A 24,725-nucleotide genomic window follows, 5' to 3' on the forward strand; every position below is an offset into this window, starting at 1 on the left:
AACCGACCATAGGCCAAGGTTGCCCTCACCAAATTTGAAGAGGGAATTTAGCGAGGATCACTCATGCTGGGTCTAGCGAGAATCGAGCCCTCCTCAGATGTGGAAGCTATGAAGGGAGGCAACAACTCGAGGTGCAAAGGGTCTCGAGGATGCAGGGGCTTGAGCTTATTGGGCTTAGGTGAGAGAGAGGGTAGGTAAACAACATTGTTATGCCCCGTGCAGGTGAGGGAGAGAGTTAGAGGGAGGAGAGGTGTCACACCCCGAACCTCGTGTGTGCACACATCCCTCGGTGGTCGATAAAAATGCGATATCCCAGGAAGCGTCGCCGACCCCTTTCATTTTAATGTACATGCGGAAGCATAATAAAATCAATCCCTAGACAACACTCAGTATGTGATAGAAAAGCAAGACCACAATTTCACAAAACCCTTTTTATGAAACAACTAGTTTATACACAGAGGTCAACACTAAGATTTATGTACAAGAGGTCTATCTCTAAAAAGAACTACTGGGCCACTCATACTCCTGACCCTTCCACCTCAAGCTCCGAGTTTTTCACACTAGGGACCTGAAAATGGTAACTCACAACGGGGTGTAATATAAATCTTAGCGAGTTCACGCCATAAACCCCGATTAGGAAGATAATACACCTAGGAGCGTCCTAACCACATAGCCACACAACCAATGAGACTCACCTCGCCTCAATCTCTTCCTGCACGTCAGTACAATTCATATCACAAATACATATAATAAATGCACACATTAATTGGGACGTCTCACATAGCTCAATCAATCACACGTTCCAATTGATTACTCACGATCTACTCGTCACACAACGGTCTTCCGACGTAGTTGGGCGTCATCTCCCACCATCGAGCACGGCAATGTCTACCTCAATACGACATTCCACATAAGAGCACCAGCCCAGCCTCTACTGCAACTGTTATCTGTTGTCAATGGCTTTCCACATAGGAGCATCAGCCACCCGACGCACATCAGGTGGCGGGGTATCATAACCAGCACACGAGCATCCAATCTCGGCCAAGGATATCGTGCATTACATTCAAATGTCTCAATTAAAATGATGTGCTTGGCCTATTTTCTTCGTATTAAAAACACTCAGTGAAAATAATCGTGTGTGGGTACACGGTTAGATCGAATCTTAAAAATTGATATATTTCCTTTTAAAAATCTCACTATTTAATTAGTACGGTATTTTCTAATTAAATACCAAAATTTTCGATTTTTGAAATAACAACTCAAAATCACAATCACTACTTAATTTGCACGAATTAATATTCAATTATATAAAACTGAGCACACAGTTGCAATCAGCATGAAATTCCGGCTATTGGCTATCCTGGTATAATTTTCGAAAAATAATAAATAATTAAATAAATTACAACTAAATAAATAAATTGCAAAATATTTAATTTAAAACACTCAATTAAATCAATCTAAGCCAACCGGGCTAATAAATTGAACTAACTAATTTACCTAACCGTTCTAACTAATTTAATTTAACATACTAATTGAATTAACTAATTAAACTAACTAAATCAACTAACTAAGTACCTAACCACCTAGTTAAGCTAACTAAATTATCTTAATCAACTGGTTAGGCTAACTAAGTCTCCAAACCTTAATTAGCCTAACCCGAACCACTAAGCCACCCCTAAACATCATTAACACATTAATTAGAGTTTAGTGCATAAACTCACCGATTTAGCGCGAAAACTAGTTCACGGCGATAGTGGCGCGACAGCAGCCGAAACTTGTGGGCCTAAGGCGACGCCAAGAAGACCAAATCGAGGCTGAAAAAGCCTTCAAGGTTCATGGCCAAGGGTTGCCCACGGTTCAGATCCGAAGGGGCTGGTCACGTGGAGAAGTTGACGCGGCGGAGTCAACGAAGGAGCAACTTCAGCAGTGTTGTCGGGCTTGTGGGACGGTGAAGCTGCAAGGGGGACGCCAGCGTATGGGTTGGCCTGTGAAGTGGTGAAGGAGGAAGTAGATGGGCTGACGTGGGCTGGGTTGCAGGTGTGACTTGGTCGAGCAGATGAAGAATTTATGGTGTGGGCATGTGGCAGCAACGTGGGGGACTAGCGAGTGGAAGTGTTGGCGTCAAGAGGGGAAATGAAAATAAAACAGGAGCATCGAAGGAAGGGGAGTCGAGCTTGAAAGGAAAAAAATGAACGAGAAGCAGAAACAGGAGGGGGATCGGGGGAGGCAGACATTCGAAGAGAGAAAGAGAGGGAAGGGGTGAGGGAGAGAGGGGACAAGGGGGAGACAATGGCCTCACTAGTCAATTGCAAAAATCCGTGTTACCCTCACTCTTATCCTTAGCCCAACTTCAGCCAACAATAATCAATAGGTTACCCATGGCTAATTTCAACACCAACTTGCACCAATTGAAGCCAAGATGAAGACCAAAATATGACAGCCCTTCTCGCCTACGAATTTCATCAATTTGGACTTCAATTCCTTCAAATTTGGTCCCAAAAAATCTTCATGTTAACCTACTTGGTTCCCATTTACTTTCTTGCACATAAATTCCCACAAATAACAAGTCTTGAACGGCAAAAATGGTCACTCTCTCTCCCATCTGAATGCTTTTTCTTTTTTCGATTTATCCGAAATTCGATTTTTTCACAAAATCCCAACTCGACGAAATTTCTTCGAAAGATGAGGCAACGTCCTATAAATGAATTGTGACATGCTTGAATGTCCGATTCCTGAAACTGAATTCAATTTCGTAATTAGTTTAGATCGAACGCGATTTTAGCATGACCTAACCTACCGGGTAGCTTTTTGAAACTTTTAGTGCATTTGACCCATGATCGATTATTTTCGATCCACGTCGTGCATCTTCGACTCATAGACGACTCTCAGTTAATGTAAAATTTTTAAGATTTTAATTACGGGTACCAGATTACCGGTACTGGGCACCAAATTGACAGAAAATTGGGTTAGTGCCGTTTCACGGGAAATTTGCAATCAGGTGAAACTACCCACAATTCAATTGTGTGCTTCTGTCAAATAGACCTATATCCAATCACTAATCGTTTATAACGGTGCCGTATTGACCTTATAGATTAGTACAGTCGAACAGTCGATTTCTGATTAAATTCTCAAATCAGTCACGTTTATATTCCTCAACGGATTCACCTAATAAATTAGTTATCTCGTAAGTGGCTAACTTAAAGAAAAATGCCATAAATGCGTCAATGAAAAGTCCATTTTATTTCATCGAAAACAGGGTTGAAAATTAAGATGTTACAAAAAGAAGATCATAGAGGAGAGAGGTTATTTGTGGCTTGTAGAAAGAATGAAGAAAGTAGCGAGAGAAGATAGATAGGGTAAGAAGAAAAGAGAAAAGTTTGACAAATGGACCATTTATGGACACATGTCGCTCAATTAATGGATTTTTAATTTGTTATGTCGACACAATTGGTGCGGTCAATATTTTTCGAAAGTAACGTGGTCCATTTCAAGTGGGAATCAAGTGGCTGTCAGCTGACGTCACCGCCTAAGTCAGCTGACGTCACCGCCTTAGTCAGCAAAAGCTATAGTATAGCTGCGTCGGGGACAGCGCAAACAGTGAACGTGCGGCCATTGGGAGGAAAAATCCAAAGCAAGTGACGTCACAGTGGCCATCACCATGATGTGACGTTTTCCTTATCATCCGTCATTTCGCTCGTTATTTTATCAGGATTATCGCGAAGAAAAAGGACGACCTTCTCTGCGATTATCAATGAAAGATGTCATGTGGGCACTCTCCAGTCTCAACGATGTGAATGCTCTCTATAAAGTCATTCAAAATTTCTTTTTGCAGGCTGCGTGCCCGGCCGCAATCGGCCTCTTTTCCCCCGTTTCCACTTGAGCTGCGGGCGGTGTTAAGATACCGGATAATCAGTTCTTAATCCCCCTCGATCCTGTTATTAAATTGAGCATCGTATTGACTGGGACCCTGCGTTTTTTTAGGATCTTGGAACGGAGATGCGTTTGTAGATCCATGGATATATAGAAAATGCTGAGCATGTCTTTGAAACGTCTGATCAAATAAAATAAAAAAGTTAAAATGTTTTGATATGACTTTTGTTAGCATAATGAAATTGGATATGGTTAATGAATTTTTCGAAGACATTTGTTGGGAAACTAATCAAGCAAGTTGTTGAGTTTGGAAGTACTAATTTTTTGATATCAAGTAAATTTAAGCTTGTAAGATCTAATTTTCTTTTTATCGCAGTTCGTTAACGGTCGATCGTCAAGCAGTTAAATAAAAAATACTTATCACTTTCAATTTTTTTTTTCTGATGCTTAAATCGAAGACAAAATTATTATCTTATTTACTACAATTGAGAAGTGCATTGAGGGAACTCGTTGATAAGATTTTTTTTGGTTAAGCATGTTCAATAATTTCTCATTGAGATGATGACCATTTAAGAATTTTGAGTATGTGCATTAGAAAGGAAAAGAGAACTGAAAAAATAAACATGAATTCCTGTAACGTGCCTATAAAAAGATGGGAGAATCAGATGTGCACTCTCAAGCTGCTTGCACCATCCTAAATCCTCTCTCTCTCTCCCTCTCTCTCTCACTGGTGCATTCATCAATGGCGGACGAAGTGGAGATGTTCTTCTTTCCCTTCATGGGAGGAGGCCACCAGATCCCCATGATCGACATCGCCCGCCTCTTCGCCTCCCACGGCGTCAAGTCCACCATTGTTGTCGCCCCTAACAACGCCCTCTCCTTCCAACGCTCCATCGCCCGAGACCAGGACTCCGGTCGACCAATCTCCATCCACCCCCTCGACTTGCCCCCAGGCTCCAAGCCGCCTAACTCCGACATGTCGGCCACCCCCTTCACCGACACCTCCATGCTCCAGGAACCCCTCAGGCTCTTGCTCATTGCAAGGCAACCCGATTGCATCGTCGTCGACATGTTCCACCGGTGGTCAGCCGATGTCATTGACGCGGTAGGAGTTCCCAGGATCGTGTTCAATGGGAACGGCTGCTTCTCTCGCTATGTTCAACAGTTGATGCGGATTTACGAGCCTCACGAGAAGGTGCAATCCGAATACGAACCATTTGAGATCCCAGGCCTGCCGGACAGGATCGTGATGACGAGGTCGCAGCTTCCGCATTTTCACAAGAGTCAAGGCGGCGGGAAGCCACGGGGTCGGATGTGGAATTCGGAGGACAGGAGTCTCGGGGTTGTAATGAATAGCTTTATTGATCTGGAACCGGCTTATGTGGAAGGTTTCAAGAAAGAGATGGCCAAGAAAGCTTGGGTGGTCGGACCAGTGTCGCTGTGCAATAGGAATGTGGAGGATAAGGCCGAGAGAGGGCAGCAAGCTGCCATTGACGAGCAGAGTTGCCTGAGTTGGCTCAATGCTAAAGAAACCAACTCTGTCCTTTATGTTAGTTTTGGGAGTTTGGCCAGGTTGACCCCGAAACAACTTCTTGAGATTGCATACGGTCTCGAGGCTTCGAGCTGTTCGTTCATTTGGGCAGTCGGGAAAATCTTCAAGCCGTCCGAAAATGGAGAGGGAGGCCGAGAGGATTGGCTTCCGAGTGGCTTTGAAGAGAGGTTGAAGGAGTCCAGGAAAGGGTTGATTATCAAAGGATGGGCGCCGCAGCTGTTGATTCTCGAACACCCTTCGGTGGGTGGGTACATGACACACTGTGGGTGGAATTCGACTCTGGAGGGCGTGAGCGCTGGCGTTCCGATGGTCACTTTCCCACACTCGGCCGAGCAGTTTTTCAATGAGAAGTTGATCACCGATGTGTTGAGGATTGGGGTCCAAGTTGGGAGCATGGAATGGACATCCTGGAACGCAGAGCCCGGCCCGCCAGTTGGTAGGGAGAAAGTGGAGGCTGCTGTGAGGAAAGTGATGGACGGAGGAGAGGAGGCAGCGGAGATGAGGAGAAAAGCTAAGGATCTTGGAGAGAAGGCCAAGAGAGCGGTCGAACAAGGTGGTTCGTCGTATGAAGATGCCGAGGCCTTGATTCAAGAGCTCAAGTCTCGCAAGAAGGTCTAACTTTGAAGTGATCTAGTCGGTAATATATCATCTCGGTGGACAACATGACCTCAGCGTTCCGTGAACGGCAAGGGAATTTCAAACTTGTAAAAAATAGACGCAGTAGCTCTGCCTGTGACCTTTCGCACTTGTAAGTTTTAATGACTAGCAGTATTGAAATTATGTAGTTTCAGATCTGTAGTTACTAGCTCCAAAGGAAGGAGAAGAACATTGCTCAGGATGTCTAAAAGACTTTCGGGTCTATCAGGGTCGGGCAACATGAAAAATTTTGGGAATTTTTACATTTTAACCCAAACCGCCCAACCCTAACCAGAGCCTAATGAATATGCTTCAGATCCGGGAAAAGAAAGAAGCTTTTCAAAACCACCTCCAAATCATCGTCTACTCTCACGAGAGCTGCATCAGTGGTGAGCTAAGACGGACTTCATTGCCTCGATGACGTCGTTGCTATAGTGAGTGAGGGGAGTAGAGATCGCCACAGCTGTTGCCGCCATGTGAAGGCTTGAGAGAGCTTCATTGCCTGTCAAGCTGGAAATCATCAACTCTAAAGTCATCGGCTTTCTCTGCGGTTCCATTGCCAGTCCTCGCTGACAGTTCTTTCCATTCCTTCAACTTTGCCCTTGTCCCCTCCTGCCAAATGGATTGCTTTGTTTCTGTAATTTTGTGAACGTGTTCATCTTTGCCTTTGAAATCTTGGGTTGAACTGAACTGAACCGAACCTTCATCAAACCTTTTAACACCCTTAGCTTTTTTGTATTCAATGGCTGCAGGAGACAGATTGTATTATCTCCCCATTTATCATTATTAAATCAAGCCCCTGAAATTACATCTTGAACCACTCCAGAACTCTTTGTTATAGGGACTTGCAAAGACGAATAAAAATGAATCGGTGCCTCTAGCAATTCTTACAATTTAATAATCTTACGCCTGAAAGAAGAGAACTACTCAGAAAGATGTCCTATGTTATTGGACTTGAAGTAACTACCAAAATCATAGTGGTGCCTCCACCAAGGATCAGGATGGACTGATGGGGACTGTAGATGGCTTGGCTTGGAGGAATATGTCATTGGAGAAGCTTTCAGGTGGTCCCAGATCAGGGAAAGTAAAGAGAACAGGGAAAACTAAAGTGCGAATCACCATCCTGGTTTGCCTAGTCTTAACTTTCTGAGTAAACTCGAAAACTTATCACGATTTCTCCGAGTAAGAGAATATGTTTCTATGATAATGATATTTTTGTCATAACTGGCCAATCCGGTTACAGAGCAGCATGGATTCTCTGTAAGATTTTGTTCACTTCACAGTCAGACAACTTTTCTTGTCACCAAGCTTGAATAAAAATTGTTCTGTTGTTGAAGCCGCTGTTTAGTTTTCTAATGATCCAGACAGATGAGTGTGAGAACATGTGAAGTCTGGACACCGACCTGCAGATACAGCTTTGCTTATCCTCTGAATATGTTTGTCCTATCCGGGCTATCCTCATCTGATATCATTGTGAAAGGATGGACATGGGGAATCATTTATCTTGGTCATCCTCGAGAAACTCTTTTCACAGCTGAACGAAACCTTAGGTTCATCTCTTCCTCCTGTCTTTTCTCAGGTGTTAGATCAGCCCATCCGAAAATTTCTACGGGTTGTGAAATTTATCAACTTCACAGCTTCTTCCCGTCACTCATGGCTCATCAGTCGCAAATCCACTGATGGACTCGTGATCAGGAATCAACACATGGGGCGCCCATCCTCTTAGGATTAGGCCCTTCCCATCCATTATTTCTTCATGTTTATTAATTTTCACAATCCATATGAAATCTTGTTGAGATGATGCCTCCGGCCCCTTCGTGATTTCCACTAGCTGTTGAGAACTGAATTTGGTCAAGCCGCAGAAATACGCGTAGATAACCGAGTTGGGCCTTTTCGAATGTAGCGATCTTAAGCATTCACACCTGCCGATAGATGTTTCCCTCAGTGCCTTATCTACAGAATCTCTATTGCAGAGTGAGACCGGACCATGTGCCAGGCTTTCCTTCCCAAGACATTCCTGTAATAATCGGCATAATCCTCTTCAAGTTCGTAGAAGCTGTTAAAAATGCTTCCATAGCTCTTTTATCTCTTATTCGACCAGGGAAGTGCGGTGCAAGGAAAGTTTCTAAATCAGATGAAACTCTCTTGTGCGGTTGATTTGGTCACGCCCCCAACTCTACAATTATGGAGGTGATGACACGGCCTCAAACATAGACATCGTCAACCTGTTATCAAAATATATACATTTATATGTATTTGATGAAAGAGCCATTGGATTATAATATTAGAATTTTGAAAGATATATACATTTCCATCAGACAACTAAACTCACACGTCCATCTCAAACTTAAACGATTACCCAAAAATCATTCTATCAAAATGGCATCTTAATAACGTAAATGCTCTTATCTTACTTGCGATTAGCTGAAAAACCTGAAAAACAAGTAAGATGAATAGAATGAGTAATCACGGCTAAGTGAGTAGGTATATCATTTCTAAGCAGGTAAAAAATTCACTATGCATTTTTATAAATTGATATTATAATTCATCAATCCCAAATTCAATATGCAATATACGTAAAATATCAAAAGTTGATGATATCTTTCCAACAAAACTTTTTTAGTATAAGATTAATAAACAATATCAACTCACAATAATAAATCAATTATCAACATTCTATTTCACTTATCAATCTCAATCATGTCAAACGTCAATAGTCTATTCTATTGACTAAGTTAATGCTCAACATTCAACTATGGTAATGTTATGCCCGTGAAAAAGGCAACATTCTTCCAGGATATGCAAGATCGGATCCTGCAGCAAGCTCAGGGCCTTTGAGAATTTACCCACTAATTCCGGCTGATTTTGGCTCGGAATGACTGCATCTGATAGGTTCTCTCGATTTGCCTGGAAACGGAGAGGGGTAAAGATGATGGTGACTTTTGGGCCTCAAGTTGCAAAGGTCCTGGCCACGTCCATCATGGGTATTATGTGGCCTTGAAGCACTAATGGCAGAAAGAAAATAGGAAGTCGGTTACTTTCATTCTCCACAGAGAGGGGAAAAAGATTGATCCAGGCGTTGCTTCGTCTATGCAGATTGAAGAGTTTTACGAAGCTGGCTAACGTACTTGTTTCGAAACATATGTCTATCGCCATACATTGACATGCGCACCACAAATACAGGAGAAAGAAGACGGGTCCTTGATAGGATAAGCTAACTTGTTTCTAAATTTTATCACGAGAAGGGCAGTAACAAATTGGGAGTCACATGTCCTCAGGTACATATCCGGGAGGAAGCACCAGAAATTTCTGCAAATCCTTCATATTTAAGGTGCCCAATCCATGAATATGACGTGCGTTAGGCTTCTCATTGTGTGATAGTTTAATGTCCACAATATTGAAATTGCCGATCTGGTTTTGGCCGCAAAAACCTCCAAACCCAAAGAATGATCATAAGGAAAATTGCCGTGAGGACCAAAGGAATTACCTCTGTCTTTTCTCTAAAATTGTTGCTGCCTGCCAAGTCATAGACATCTAACTGCGCCAAAAAAGAGAAAAAAAAATTATACATCTCACAAGATCATGCAACAGGCGAATGTCATTAACATTTGACGACTGACAGGGTTGAGTTTGTCATCCTCTTCTTGTCTTTTTAATTTTTGCCCTTCTTTCTTTCCTTTTACTCTCTGTTGATGTGGAATATGAAGTTGCAAAGGTCTCTTCACCTGCTGAGTCTCAAGGACAGACTATTCAGCAAAAGGAAAAGTACGCAGGGCATCTCGCCATTGAGATTGTAAACCAGGAGACGGACTTTAATTTCATCGGCACAAAAGAGTTCGAGAGCTAAATAAACGAACTCACATCCTACACATTAAATGATCGTAACATTGCTGGAATAAATCCCATAAAAAGAAGCAGCAAATCCAGCATTTCTCTCTACTGCGAAACCACAACAGAAACAGAAAAGAAGACTTCCATTTCTTCAGTTGTATTCTCTTGAAGCAAAAGTTCAAGATTGATTGCTCCAGGTCATGAATCAGATCTTCTTAGTGTGAGCCAATCTGTGCGATTTGAGCTCTTGAATCAGTGCACCCAAATCAGACCAAGAAGACCCACCTTCTTCCACGGCTCCTCTCGCCATCTCTGCAAGTGCTTTCGCTCTCCTTCTCATTTCCTCTGCTTCCTCACCCACCAGGACTCTCTTCACTGCCTCCTCCACTCTCTCGCTTTTCACGCTGTCGCCAAACGGGATGACCCCCTGCTTCACCCCAATGTCGACCCCAATCTTGAGCACTTGGGTCACGAGCTTCTCATTGTAAAATTGCTCTGCTGCAACCGGCCATGTCACCATTGGCACACCAGCTGCGACCGCCTCCAGGATTGAGTTCCACCCGCAATGTGTCACAAACCCCCCAGTCGCCTCATGATCAAGAATCAGCGCCTGAGGAGCCCAGCCCCTGATGATGAGGCCCTTGTTTCGGATTCTTGATTCGTACCCATCAGGCAACCACTCTTCTTTGCCCTCTTCCGCATTAGGGTCCTTCTTTACCACCCAGATGAACTGTTGCCCTGATGCTTCTAGTCCGACAGCGATCTCGTGGAGCTGAGCAGCATTGAAATTCGTCATGCTTCCGAAACAAATGTAGATCACTGAGTTGGGTTGCTTCGAGTCAAGCCACTTGAGGCACTCGTGCTGGTCAATGGATGCTTCGTTGCCTCTATGTGCTTTGTCCTCAGTCTCCTTATTGCACAGCGAAAGCGGGCCGACAAACCAGGATCGTATCCCGAGGAATGTCCTGTAATGGTCAGCGTAAGCCGGCTCGAGCTCGTAGAAGCTGTTCATGACGACTCCAAAGCAAGTCTTCTCCGAATCCTTCATCACGTTGACGAACTTGGTTAACTCGTTCTCTTCATTGACAAAGTCCTGCATTTGCATCCTGCACAATGTGATTTCTCCGGGGAAGTTGGGGATGATGAAGGGCTCTGAATCGCAGGACACCTTCTTGTGAGGCTGATAAAGCCTCACACATTCCATCCCCGCCATGGAGAAGGCACTCGACCCATGGAAAACGAGCCTAGGAATGCCGAACTTGGCTGCGATCTCGGTTGTCCAGGGGAGGAATATGTCTGAGATCAGACAATCGGGGGCGAGTTTCTCTATCAGCAGCTCGATCTGTCGGTCGAGCATCATGACAGCTCTTATGAACGTCATGCGCATTTCCATCGTAGTGATCTTGCTCAGACTGCCGCAGTCTTCTGGCAAGCCGACGTCTTTCAGTGGCAATGTCACCGTGACGACATTGATGTTGAAGCCCGAATCCTTGGTTTTCGCGATGGATCTCAAGAAGGTGGGCTCGTCATGGGGGGTGGCGATGAGGGTGGACTTGCAGCCTCTCATGGCGAACATTTTGGCCATGTCGATCATTGGGATCATGTGGCCGGGAGCCATGAAGGGGAAGAAGAAAATGTGAAGCTGATGGCTTTCACTATCCATTTGGCCACACAGGAGAACTTTCTGCAAACAAGAACGTATTAGGAATGAGGCCGGTGAAGCGCGAGAAAGATTTAGTAGAGACGCTGTTGACTTTTGAAAGCTGAGGTTTGTTTAAAGACTTCAAAGCTGGGACAAATATATAAGGAGGGGTTTTGGGGGTAAAGAATACAGGGACGAGAGAAAGACAAGTTGGATTTCTTTCCACTCAAATATTGCTTATATGGCGACCCGAAAGATGAGAGGAATAGGTACGTCTTCTAGTCGAGATTACATGATCTCTTACGTCTTCGTCAAGCCTGCAAGCTGTAGGACCATCATTGAAAGAGGCAATTTACTCACTTGTCGACTTCTGCAGAAACGTCATGCATGACCAATTGCACAAAGATGGGCCTTCCTTTAGGATTCGCTATGCGACATCCAATGTGAAAGGTTCCTCACTTTTTTTGTCACCCCTCCCTCTTTGGTCAATAAAATTTTGTGACTTTTTAGAACGAGTGGCCGACCATTTCCATTTTATTGCACATGTGGAAGCGAAAAGAAATCCCTGACAGTAATCACCTCAAGATAGAAAAGCAGGATACGAATTCATGAAAGATAGAAAAGCAGGATACGAATTCATGAAACAAACATGCTCTATATATACATTGAGTCATGTACAAAAGTCTATCACCAAAAGACTACAAAAGACTAGCCTTCCAAAAGAAGCGGTCCTAACTGACTTATGCTTCCGATCACCTCCTCTCAGCTCCAAGTCCTCCACTTGATGACACTGAAAATATTGTCCCACAATGGGGTGAGATAAAATCTCAGCGAGTCTAAGCTCTAAATCCCAATTAGGAGGGAAATACGCCCAAAAGCGTCCTAACCATGCAATCATACAATTAGCATAGAAGACTTACTTTGCCTCAATTCTACCCTACAGGTCAGCACAGTTCATATATATTATGTATAGAATCGATACATTCAACAATTGAATCGCATCACTCAACTCAATAAATCACAATGGTCCAGATTATAAGGTCAAATCGTTATGACACGTCTCATATCATGTCACACAATTTTGTCCCATAATCCAATGCATCAAACTCAACCATCAAGCGTTCCAATTGTTAATTACACCCGTCAAGGGTACAATCAACTCTATTGGCGGTCTTCTAGCATTACCAGACATTGACTCACCTCCTTTGAGCAAGGCGACGTCTCTCAATTAGACGGCTTCCCCGAAAGGGCGTAGGTCCAGAATCTACTGCAACCCGAGTCCCAATGAATGAGTAACATCCGGCTTAACAGCCCAAGAGGGTTTCTCTTAACCAACACAACCAATTTAATCTCGGCCCATGACACTATGCATTGCACTCAAATGCCTCTATTAAAATAGTGATCCTAGCTTATTTTCTTCGTATTAAAAACATCCCGAAAATAGTTGTGTGTGAGTACACGGTCAATTCGAACTAGAAGACTGATACCTATCTTTTTCAAACCCCACTATTTGATATAGTACTTAAAATCCATTTTCGGTGTTAAAACCCGACACCCACGATTTTCTAAATAAATATCAAAATCCACCAATTTCAAAATTAAATACTCAAAATTCCAATCAGCACTCAATTTACACAATTAACAATCAATTGTAGAAATTAACCACACCATTGCAATCAATACGAAATTACGGTCACCGGCTATCCCAGCCTAAATTCCGGAAAAATAATTAATAAATAATTAATTTCGAAAATTAATAAATTAAATCAATTTAATTTCTAAAAATACTAACCTTGGCCAAAAGTATTAAATTAAATACCAATACGGACTCGGAAAATTCTTGATCCCTATTAGATAAATAGTACAATTTATTTAAGCCTTAGCTAAACCATGCTAACCACCTAACATGCTCAATTAAATAATTAAATTTCTAATTTAATCTAACTAACCACCTAATCCCTAAATAAATAAATCTAAACATCCCTTAAACGTCATTAATCTACTAAGCATAGTTTAGAGTATAAACTCATCGGTTAATTGCGAAAACCGGTTCACTGCGATGACAACACTACAACAGCCGAAATCCGAATTTTCGGCGGTGTCGGCGAACACTCGGGCCGGGCCTAAAACGGGCCCAACAAATCTCAGCCCAAATCTGAGCTTTGTTTTTTTGAAACGGACTGGGCTTGAAGGGGCTGACCTCGCAGGCTTGGGCTGCTGAATCTGCTGGAGTTTGACTGAAAATCACTGGGCTGAAGAATTCGCTGGATCCATGGGCTTTAAAGGCTTGACTACTGGGCCGAACAATAAAAAGAACTGCTGGGCTTCGCTGACCTCTTGGGCTGCTGACACTGGCCTCAAATGAACTGGAAGTTGGGCTGCTTCGGTGGGATGGGCCGAACAAGAAGGCGTGCAGGAGCTGCTGGTGTCGCTCGAGCGTGGACGACGTCGCTGGCGTTTACTTGCCGAAGACACGAGCTGGATTCGAGGACTGAAGATGCACGGATGATGGAGAGAGAAGCAGTTTCGGGCGATGCTGGCAGTAAAAGATGGAGACGCGAGACTGAGGAAGACGCGTGGACGAAACCGGCTACTGTAGGGTCAACAAGAGGCTTCGTGCATAGGTTTGTTGACCGGAAGAGTGTGCTGGTGACAAGAGTCGGTGGAGTTGCTTCGGTGTGGCAGCAAGGTGGAGAATTGGTGGGGTTTTGGGGTCACCAGCGTGGGCACAAGTTGCCATAGTTGATCGGCGGAAAGGAAAACGGGCGTGTGGCGTTGAGCGAAGACTTCGGTGGAGGTGGATTCCTGTGAGTGGGGGAAGGAATTGATGATGATGCTGGCCAAGGATGAAGACATGGCAGAGAGAAAAATCGAATGAAGAAGGAGCTGCAGCTTCGGTTGAGGAAGGCGGTCGCATACGAGAGAGGGAGAGAGAATGGATAGGGACGAGGAAGAGACGTGCGAAGAAGGTTAAGGGAAAGGAAGCAAAAACTCAAATAAATATCTAATACTCATCATGATTTTGGCCTCAAAAGTCCTCAAGCCTATCTACTTGGTCTCGTAATACTTTCTCAACATTTCAATCCCACAATTAATCAATTTTGATGCCCAAAAGTTGCACCCCCCATCATGCTCCGAATTTTCTACATCTTAGGCTTCAATTTCTTTATCAAATTTCCAAATTTGATGTCTAATGATGTAGAAGAAAAAGGCCATACCATTTATGCAAGCCATCGACACCCAAAAAATCCAATCAATTTGGCCGATCTAAATTTTCGCTAATTTTCGCGACGTTCGAAACGGTTTTCCGTAAAAATCTCAAAATTTCTGAAAAATCTTTGGACGATGAGTTGACGTTCCTAAAGTAAATCGTGACATAATAGAACTTTCGATTTCTAAAATCGGGTTCAAATTCGCGATTAATTTCAATTCGGCGCACTTTTAGCATGACCTAGTCTACTGGGTAACTTTTAGGAATTTTTGGTGTAATTGACTCGTGATCGATTTATCTCGAGTCACATTGTACATCTTCGATACATTGGCGACTATTGATTGTTGTGAAAATCCCGAGGTATCAATTACGGGCACCGGGTACCAAAACGATAGAAAAATCAGTCTAATGTCAATCGACGAGTATTTTGCAATCATGTGGAATCACCCACACTTTGATCATATACTTCAATCGAATCAACCTATCTCCGGTCTCTGATCGATTTCTGACAATGTCGTAATGATCATTGCATATCAACTCAGTCGAGCAGTCGATTCCTGGTCGAATTCTCAAATTTATTGCGTTAAAGTTCCTTAATGGTTTCATCCGATAGGCTAGTTATCTCGTGAGGGGGGGGGGGGCCTCTCAGAGAATAATGTCATAAGCGCGCCGATGAAATGCCAATTTCATTTTATCGAAATCAGACTTGAAAATCAGGATGTCGCATTTTTTGTGCATGGAAATCTCACTTCGGATAATCAAATATGTGGTCGATGAAGCTTGAAACTTGCTCCTGTCTCGTTCAAATTGCAGCGGGAAAACGCGGCATCACCTTCAAAATTTGGCGTGGCTTGCCGACTTCACTTAAATGAATGTTTTAAGAAGTTTTTGTATTAAAGCGGTGTTTATAAAGTTTTGGAACTGAATTTATCATTTACAAAAGGTTTTGCTCTTAATTTTAAAAAATCAGAAATTTGACGAAAGAGCGACATGAACCAACAGCTAAAATCATAAAGTAAATGTTCCGACTTTGCCATTATGTTTCTTTGTTTTGCTGGTCTCAAAAGCAAAATAATGGAGCAAACGTTCTCTCCAAATAATTTCCTTAAAAATTACGAAAATCTACATATTTCCCTAAAAAGAAAGAGAAGTAGGTAAAATTTTCTTCACCTCTCGTAACTTCGCATTTGTTTTCTTTTGGGATTGAACAACGGGGATTGGGGTCTTGTGGAAATGGACTACTTCTGTAGTGAAAATGAATGGATTCTGTGATAGTCTTCGGTACATGAATCATGCACCGCACAATTTTAGATTATCTTTTGCATGAGAACTTAAAAAAAAAAAAAATCATTTTAGTGCTAAAACTTATGAGAACAATTTAGTCCCAAAACATTTTGGTAAGTCACATCAAATTTTTTGTCACTGCAATAACTTAAGTGATCACTATAAAACTTAAATGATCATTTGAAAAGTTTTGATATTAAAATGAACACTTTTACAATAGTTAATACTGTCCTTATCCTGTATGCAGGCCTCTAATCACATTTAGTGGAGGTAAGTTACTTTATGCTACAAAAACAATTTTTAAAATTGTTTGTAGTTTCACATTCATTCACGCAGAGTGTGAGAACACTTTAATCATTAAAGGTAATGCGTCACGCACCAAGGATGGTAGGCAACAATGCAAAAAAAGAACACTGTGGCACTTCAAGTCCTCATCCTCAATCACGGATCAATTGGAGTGTCCGGACCCATTGCAAGTGGAACTCAACATTGGAAGGAATCTGTCACACCCCAAATTCTATGTAAATGAGGGAGTGACAAAGCCACATTTTCCCCAAAAGACGTAATCTCACTTATATACCCAAAATATCCAACTCCCAAAAGTTCACGCGATAACACTCTTAGTCTTTTACTATGACGGCCACTAACTGAAGAGGCCGAAAAACATAATAAGAAGAAGGAATGAGTTACCATGACCTAGTGAGTAATACATTTTTTCTAGCAGATCGAATAATCATTATGCACATTTAAAAATCAGACATGACTCACTTTCATCAAATCTAAAATTTAACAAACCTTCAAAACCAAAATTTAATATTTCTTACTTTAACATAATATATTCATAATAAGAACACTTGAGATAATAAAAAAAATCAAACACCAATGATTCAGCCCATTGGTTGATCTCATAAAAATATACGTTAATGGTCCATTTCGTCAACTAAACTTATGTTCATGTATCTAGCCATAATCACGCATAATACCCTATGACAAGGTGACCACGATTCTCCCTTGATTACATCTCCACTTATTATTAATCGATAGCTTAGCCCGCAAGGATAATATAGACTAATGTGCGTATATCCGGTGTGCGTATATCCGCAAGCCCCTTATCGGGCTCACGGCAATATTGAGCACCCAATCGTCATTCTTTAGCCCTAGAAATCTAAACCATAAACAATCTCACATATCATAATACATTTCATAGATCAATCACCAAGAGCTTTTGCAACTCAACTCATCCTCCATAAATGCTTTTCATAAAACATTCTTAAATCATTTCAAGACTCATCTCATAAACTGATTTATAAATCGAATCAAACCAAATGCATGTCATAAAACATTTCACACACACACACACACAATATTTCTCAACATTGTTTATTAGACATAATATATATTTTCACCAAATAATTCTCACATCATTCACAAATATCAAAACATAGTAAATACTTGATCTAAATTTTATGCAACAGACATGTTTATTCATAACTCATTAAATATAAAATTTTCATTGTTTTGATGACATGAGTTTAAAAATTCTTAGGAGAATTAGTATCATTCACCTCAGAAAAGCTGAAAGCCAACCTACAACGGTTACTTGAGCCGACGTAGTCGCATTCCTATCAATTAATCGAAAAATGATATTAAGATATAACGAATAGCTAAGCCACGTTCAATTGTCAACAAATCGTCCTAAGCGCTTTGAAGAAGCTTGGTGCAGTTGTCTTTTGTTCTTACATGTATTATTCGTTATACTTAACTCACATGCAAAACTTTGGAATATCGTTCCAAACAAACCATACTTTGAAATCGACTTTCATCAAACTCCACTGCTTCACAACGCCCTAGACTACAATTTCCACAAAAATCGCAGCTTGAAAAACTCCTTAATCAAACCTCGTAGTTCAAAATTTAAATAACTGCAAATTTGTGTCTTAACTTCCAAAATTACTTCCATTAGACGAAACATTGGCTTCAATACTTACTAGGCATTGCGATTCGTAGTTACTTTGGCTAGTCGAGGTGTTTGGATTGGCTACGCATGAAATTTTTTCCTTCTTTTCTCTTCTTCCCCTTTTTCCTTCTTCACGGTCGAGATTCTCATTATTTATTTATTTATTTATTCTTTTGCTTCTTCTGTCCACTGCCTTGACTTCACGTGTGATAAGTGGCGAAGATTCAATGAAGATGGGCTGAGATTGTCTATTAAGACATGGGCCTGGTCTTGATGGGCCCGTGTCATCTGAGCAGTTCTATAGCAACGAGTTGGTGACCGATGTGCTCAGGGTAGGATTGGCATAGGGGTTAAACTACAGTGGTTGGAGATAACTTGAGAGGAGACGCTGTTGAGAAGGCAGTGAGGCGAATTATGGTGGGTGAAGAGGCCGAGGGAATGAGAAGAAGGGTAAAAGTGCACAAGGAAATGGCAAGAGAGGCTGTCGAAGAAGGTGGATCATCCTACACAGACTTGACTTCTTTGATTCAAGAACTGAGATTAAATAGAGCAGCTCCCGAACAAAAGTGGTGGCCTCGTGCTATGTCATGTTCGTATTATCAGGGGATTGGTCAAAGAGATGAACATGTTCTTGATTCACAAGGACGCGATAACTGGCCGTTCATGTGAATATGTTTCCCTTCTGTCTTGAACAGCACATATTGCTTCCAGCAATGTGAATATATTTGCCCTTCCTACAGTATATGAGAGACAGATTACTAATTACTTGAGTACGTGCATAAACGAGGGGAAAAAACAATTTACGTTGACCAAAATTCCACTATAGCGAATGTAGCCTGTAGGAATGTTCGTGCATCAGATTATATTATCTTCTGGAAAATGAGTGATAATTCCTTCTACAATTGAGGGGCAGATTTCTAATTACTTGAGTACGTTCATAAACGAGGGGAAAAAACAATTTACATTAACCAAAATTCCTACTGTATATGAGAGGCAGAAAACTAAAAAACAATTTATGTTAACCAAAATTCCAATGTAACTTTCGACTGGATTTTTCGTATTGCGTCTTCTTATTCTCTTGTCGAACTTAAGTAAGAATTTATCATCTTATGGGTGCTACAAACTAAGCCTTCTATGCTCCTTACCTTGTCGATTAGACATTAATTGAATTTTGTAGTCAATAGATTTTATTTATCATTTTTCAGGCCTGCGATTGTTAGAACTGTTTTTCTGCTATTCTTTTAAATTATGGGAAATTTGCTGCCGAGAAATTTTCTCTTGTTGTTGGAACTGTGTCGAGTCAAAATGTCAATACATAAATCATGCATTTTCTAGCACTCCACACATAGGCAGGACACGCTGATGGTGATAGAGTGAGGCCTGACTACTTTTTCACTTTTATATCCTTCAAGACTGAAAAGTCCCAGATCAGAAAAATGACGTAAAACAAGCAAATGATGTTCACAAATCATGCAGGCTTCTCTAGATTCAGGTCAGCCTATAGAAACTTCAATGCCTTTTTTCTCCTCATTATAACTGTAGAATAAAAATATCCTCGATGAAGATTCTTTTGAAATACCTGACCAGCCACTTAACTGGATTGCTATGTTCCTTCTGGTCATACCATTAGTCGGTATATTTCCTTCATTAGGAAACATTATATTTCCTTGCTGGGTAAGAAATTTCCGGTGCTTCCTCACAGATGTGTACATGAGGATATGTGATTCTGAGCGAGTTGGCTTATCCTTTCAAGGACTTGTCTTCTTATCCTGTATCCTGTGATGCTTTCCTCAATGTACGGACATAGACACATACTTCAAATCGAAGTACGTTAGCCAGCTTCATAAAACTCTGCAATCTGCATAGACGAAGCAAAGCCTCAATCTTTTTCCCTCTGTATGGAGAATGAAAGTAACCGACTGCATATTTTCTTTCTCCCATTGGTGCTTCAAGGCCACACGATATCCATATGATGGACATGGCCAAAACCTTTGCAACTAGAGGTGCAAAAGTCACCATCGTCACCACCCCAATCTGTTCAACCCTTTTTTCTTGGCAAATCGAAAGAGTCCATCAGTTGGGTCTGGATTTCAACATCCAGACCGTCAAATTAGGGTCGCCAGAAGGTTGGGAGAATTTGGATGCAGTCACTTGGAGCCAAAATCAGGCGGGATTGTTGGATAGATTCTGGAAGGCCCTGAGCTTGCTCCAGGAGCCGGTCTTGCATATCCTGGAAGAACATAGATCGAATTGTCTAGTCGCAGATTTATTCTTTCCATGGTGTTGGGATTAACGGATCCCCAAAAAACGGATTTGACACTAAATCGAGCCCCTAAAACGAATGCGAAAGACAAGCCCGAGAAATCACGTATCACCGATCCTAAAGCACACCACTGATTCGAGTGTACCTTGTTAGCCACAGATTAAACACCAATGCCGATAAGAGGAAGATAATTTGGCCATGTTCAATCCGATGACGCCAATTCCCCTTGAAGGGAAGAAGAAACATCGCGTTGTGCCTTATTGTTTTTTCTTTTGGGAGAGAGAGAGAAGGAGAGGGACGTACGTACATTAATTATTCCAAAAAGGTGCGTTCTCCCTCTCTCTCCTCCCTTATATACGTCCCCTCCATCCATGGGCCATAATCCTGTGGGCTAGGCTTTTTGGCCCAACATGGGCGAACGGGCCTTAAGCCCATCATTAAAAAGTGGTGGCCTGAATCTACATGGTCTGTCACTCCTTCGCTACATGGTCTGTCGCTCCTGAATCTACAGTCCACAAAGGATTAGACTCAGTCAAGAATACAGAACTCGACACAAAAGCAAAGTTCTGAAAAGCACAAGGGGTGTATACCTTCTTTGGCTCACGACAGTCGCGAGCATAGTGACCCTTCTTGTCACAGTTGTAGCATTTCACCCTTGTAAGTTTCTTCATATGAGGACGCTTTCCTCTTTCATGTTGGTTAAACTTGGGTTTCTTCCCTGAAGGACCTGCTTCCTTGCTTTTCCCTTTATCAAACCAGTTAGGGTGTTTGTGCTTGGAACTTGAAGCTCCATGTGAGCTAGAACTAGCATGATAGAGTTCAGCATCCGGCTTAGCCACTAAGAGGCGGTCCTTTTCCAGCTCAAGATGGCGTACTGCATTCTCAAAGGTTTTGATATTTTCATTATGGGTCAGGTGCACCTTCATATGCTCCCAACTCTGAGGCAAGGAACGAATCACTGCTTGCACTAGCTGCTCATCAGTGAGGACATGGCCAGCATCTTTCAGCTCATTTATTATGTTTGACATCTTTCTAAGATGTTGCTTCATGGTCTGACCATGAGGCTTCTTATATGAGTCAAACCTAATAGTGAGCTGCCTCAGTCTGGTCATCGAAGTATGACCAAATCTTGCTGCCAATGCTTCCCACATTTCTTTGGCATTGTCAAAACGCCTAAACTCTTGCATGACGTCATTTTCCATGTTACTCAGTAACGTGATGCGAGCAAGAGAGTTCTTTCTTTTCCATGCAGCAAAAGCTTCCTTATCTCTCTTGTGATGTGCAGTGTTTCCTTCTTCAGGTTCTACCATGGTCAAGTTAAGAGCTTCAAGTGCCTCTTGTTTTTCCTGCACATATTGGATTTTAATGTGCCATATTTCATAGTTGTCACCATTGAGCTTTTCACCTTTATTCAGCTCGGCAACTATGCTCTTTGTGGCTGAAGCCATTGATCTGAACACATTAGACATATATGCACGAATTAGTTAATGCCTATTATTTATGCATCAATTTTGCACAGACCCATCATATTAATGAACAATTTCAAGTAAGGTTTCAGAATCAAAATGTCACTAATTTTTCAATCATCCTCCAAAAATCCTAACTTAAAACTATCATTAATATAATTATCTTATGCAAAATAAATTCTATGAAGTTACAAAAACTTCTATAACTATCCACAGCAACTAGTAATAACAGAAAACAAATAATAATTGATATCCAATAAAACAATAATGCTTTCACATATTACAACTAACATATCGGTTGCTACATCAACAACAATCAGGTAGTAAACATTACATAAGATGTCCACAAAGCACATTTAACAAAGATTAGCTAATACATCTAACACCAAGTCAGCACACGAACTGGGAAAGATCCTCTTTTGTTCAATTTCTTGATCTTTTCCCTTGTAACAATCCTATAATAATCATCTACAAAATCCATCACAATTTTCTTATATAAAGCAGCTCTGTTGATATCCCATATGCGATTCAACACTCCTTGCCATTTAGGTGGAAGGGTGTTCATGAGAAATCGCATCATCTCTGACTGTGGTATAGGACGACCATTCCATATGACATTTTGAAATTTCCCTTAACTTTAAGGATGTGATCAATTAAGTCACTACTCTCCCATCGATGATCAGTAAACTCAGCTATCAGCTTAAAAAGCCTTTCCTTTTGTTCATCGGTAATTATGCGAATAGGTGTGTACAAACTGAGGGGAGGCATAGTTTCTACAACAAATGCAGAACTGTCCCTGCAACAAATGCAGAACAAATAAGAGATCAAATATAATCCACATAGACTTAATTGAAAAAGAAACACATTCTTTTTTTTTTTTTTTTTTTTTTCCGGTCAACGGTCAACGGGTCAACGGTCAAGTTGCCGGTGGTCGGACCGGTCGGGCCGGGTCGAACGAACCGAGCGGCACGTGCCGCGTGCGTGCGCGGGCTGACGTCACGCAGACGTCAGCCGGCACGTGCGCATCATGTGTTGGGCTTCAATGCGAGTCGGGTCGGGTCGGGTCGCTGGCTGGTGACTGGCTGTCCAACGGTCGTCGGCGATGATGTCATCGATGATGTCATCCCGACGGTTATTGTGATGTCACAGTGACGTCAGCACTCGTCGATTCGCCGACCGGCGCGTGTCGGTTCTCCGGCCGGTGGCGCGCACGTGCCGGTTCGCCGATCGGTGCTTGTGGCGCACGCGCTGGCTGAGCCAGCGCTTCCGGTGCGTGGCGCCCACGCGCAGTGGCTTCTGGCTGCACGCGTGGGCGCGTGCGGTGCCTCCCGGCGACAGTCGACTCGTCTCGACGAGCCCTTTCACCCTATGCCTTTAGAAATCGATTTTGACTTACAGAAACTCAAAAAAATGGACGACAGTGCTCGGGTGTCAGGATTTTGCGCCCTGATCCGTGTCGGCCGATTATTTTAGCGAAAAATCAATCAATAAACATGAAAGGGGTCAGGAAAACATGAACTTGGGCTCTGATACCAATGTTGGGATTAACGAACCCCTAAAACGAATGCGGAAGACAAGCCCGGGAAAATCACGTATCACCGATCCTAAAGCACACCACGGATTCGAGCGTACCTTGTTAGCCACAGATTAAACACCAACGCCGATAAGAAGAAGAGAATTTGGCGTTGTTCGATCCGATGACACCAATTCACCTTGAAGGGAAGAAGAAACGTCGCCTTGTGCCTTATTGTTTTTTCTTTTGGGAGAGAGAGAGAAGGAGAGGGACGTACGTACGTTAATTATTCCAAAAAGGTGCGTTCTCCTTTTATCTCATTCCTTATATACGTCCCCTCCATCCATGGGCTCTAATCCTGTGGGCCGGGCTTTTAGGCCCAACATGGGCGGACGGGCCTTAAGTCCATCATTAAAAACCATCACATGGGCTACCGATGTTGCTGCTCAGTTGAAAATTCCCAGGCTAGCCTTTGGAGGGATAAGTTTCTTTGCCATGTGCACGATGAGAGTCATCGCACTATATCAACCACTCGAGAGTTTCATCTGAATCAGAAACTTTCAGTGTGCCTCACCTCCCTAGGAAATAAAGCTGACAAGGACTCAGCTACCGGAATATTTAAGGTAAGAACTTGAAATAGATTTTTCCAAGTTAGCAAAAGAAATAGTCGAATCAGAGCTAAAGGGCTATGGAAGCATTTTCAACCGCTTTTACGAACTGGAAAAGGATTATGCCGATCATTACAGGAATGTCTTAAGAAGGAAGGCTAGACATATCAGTCCTGTCTCACTCTGCAATAGAGATACTGTAGATAAAGCATTGAGGGGGTATGGAAGCATCCATCAGCCAGCACGAATCTTTAAAATGGCTAGATTCGAAAATGCCCAACTCAGTTATCTATGCATGTTTCGGTAGCTTGACCAAATTCAGTCCTCAACAGCTGGTAGAATTGGCAAAGGGGCTTAAGGCATCTCGACAAGATTTCATATGGATTGTGAGGAAAGATGAAGATGAAGAAGAAGATTGGTTACCAAAAGAGTTTGAAGAAAGAATGGATGGGAGGGGCCTAATCATAAGAGGGTGGGCGTCCCAAGTGTTGATTCTCGATCACGAGTCGATCAGTGGATTCGTGACTCACTGTGGCTGGAACTCAATAGTGGAAGGAATACGTGCTGGTGTGCCAATGGTCACGTGGCCGATGTTTGCTGAGCAATTCTATAATGAAAAGTTGGTCACTCAAGTGCTAGGGATCGAGATTGGCGTTAGATCTAAAAAGTTCGCTGAGTTCGGAATTGGTGCAAATGTTGTGAGCAGAGATGACATCAAAAAGGCAGCGAGACGAGTTATGGTGGGCGAAGAGGCTGAGGAAATGAGAAGAAAGGCAAGTGTGCCTGGCGAAATGCCGGGAAGGATATTAGGGAAGGTGGATCATCTGACTCAAATTTGACATCGTTAATTGAAGAACTCATGCAACACAAAGCTGCTCGTGAATATAAATGA

General features: G+C 42.3%; 2 protein-coding genes and 1 pseudogene across 2 annotated transcripts; 2 read left to right on the forward strand and 1 right to left on the reverse strand.

Annotated features, from left to right (window-relative positions):
- The first annotated feature begins 4,522 nt into the window (after nt 1–4,522).
- LOC139881660 (abscisate beta-glucosyltransferase-like) lies at nt 4,523–6,040 on the forward strand. The gene has a single exon (XM_071866106.1). The coding sequence runs from the start codon at nt 4,523–4,525 to the stop codon at nt 6,038–6,040; it is 1,518 nt and encodes a 505-aa protein (XP_071722207.1).
- Nucleotides 6,041–10,094: 4,054 nt separating this feature from the next.
- LOC139881661 (scopoletin glucosyltransferase-like) lies at nt 10,095–11,552 on the reverse strand. The gene has a single exon (XM_071866107.1). The coding sequence runs from the start codon at nt 11,550–11,552 to the stop codon at nt 10,095–10,097; it is 1,458 nt and encodes a 485-aa protein (XP_071722208.1).
- Nucleotides 11,553–19,881: 8,329 nt separating this feature from the next.
- LOC139881663 (scopoletin glucosyltransferase-like) lies at nt 19,882–24,725 on the forward strand (annotated as a pseudogene).

Source organism: Rutidosis leptorrhynchoides, unplaced genomic scaffold (genome assembly GCF_046630445.1).
Source record: "Rutidosis leptorrhynchoides isolate AG116_Rl617_1_P2 unplaced genomic scaffold, CSIRO_AGI_Rlap_v1 contig180, whole genome shotgun sequence".
NCBI lineage: Eukaryota > Viridiplantae > Streptophyta > Magnoliopsida > Asterales > Asteraceae > Rutidosis > Rutidosis leptorrhynchoides.

Coding starts and splice junctions, on each gene's coding strand:
- LOC139881660 (XM_071866106.1), top strand. CDS start 4,523: ATGGGAGAATCAGATGTGCACTCTCAAGCTGCTTGCACCATCCTAAAT.
- LOC139881661 (XM_071866107.1), bottom strand. CDS start 11,552: ATGGATAGTGAAAGCCATCAGCTTCACATTTTCTTCTTCCCCTTCATG.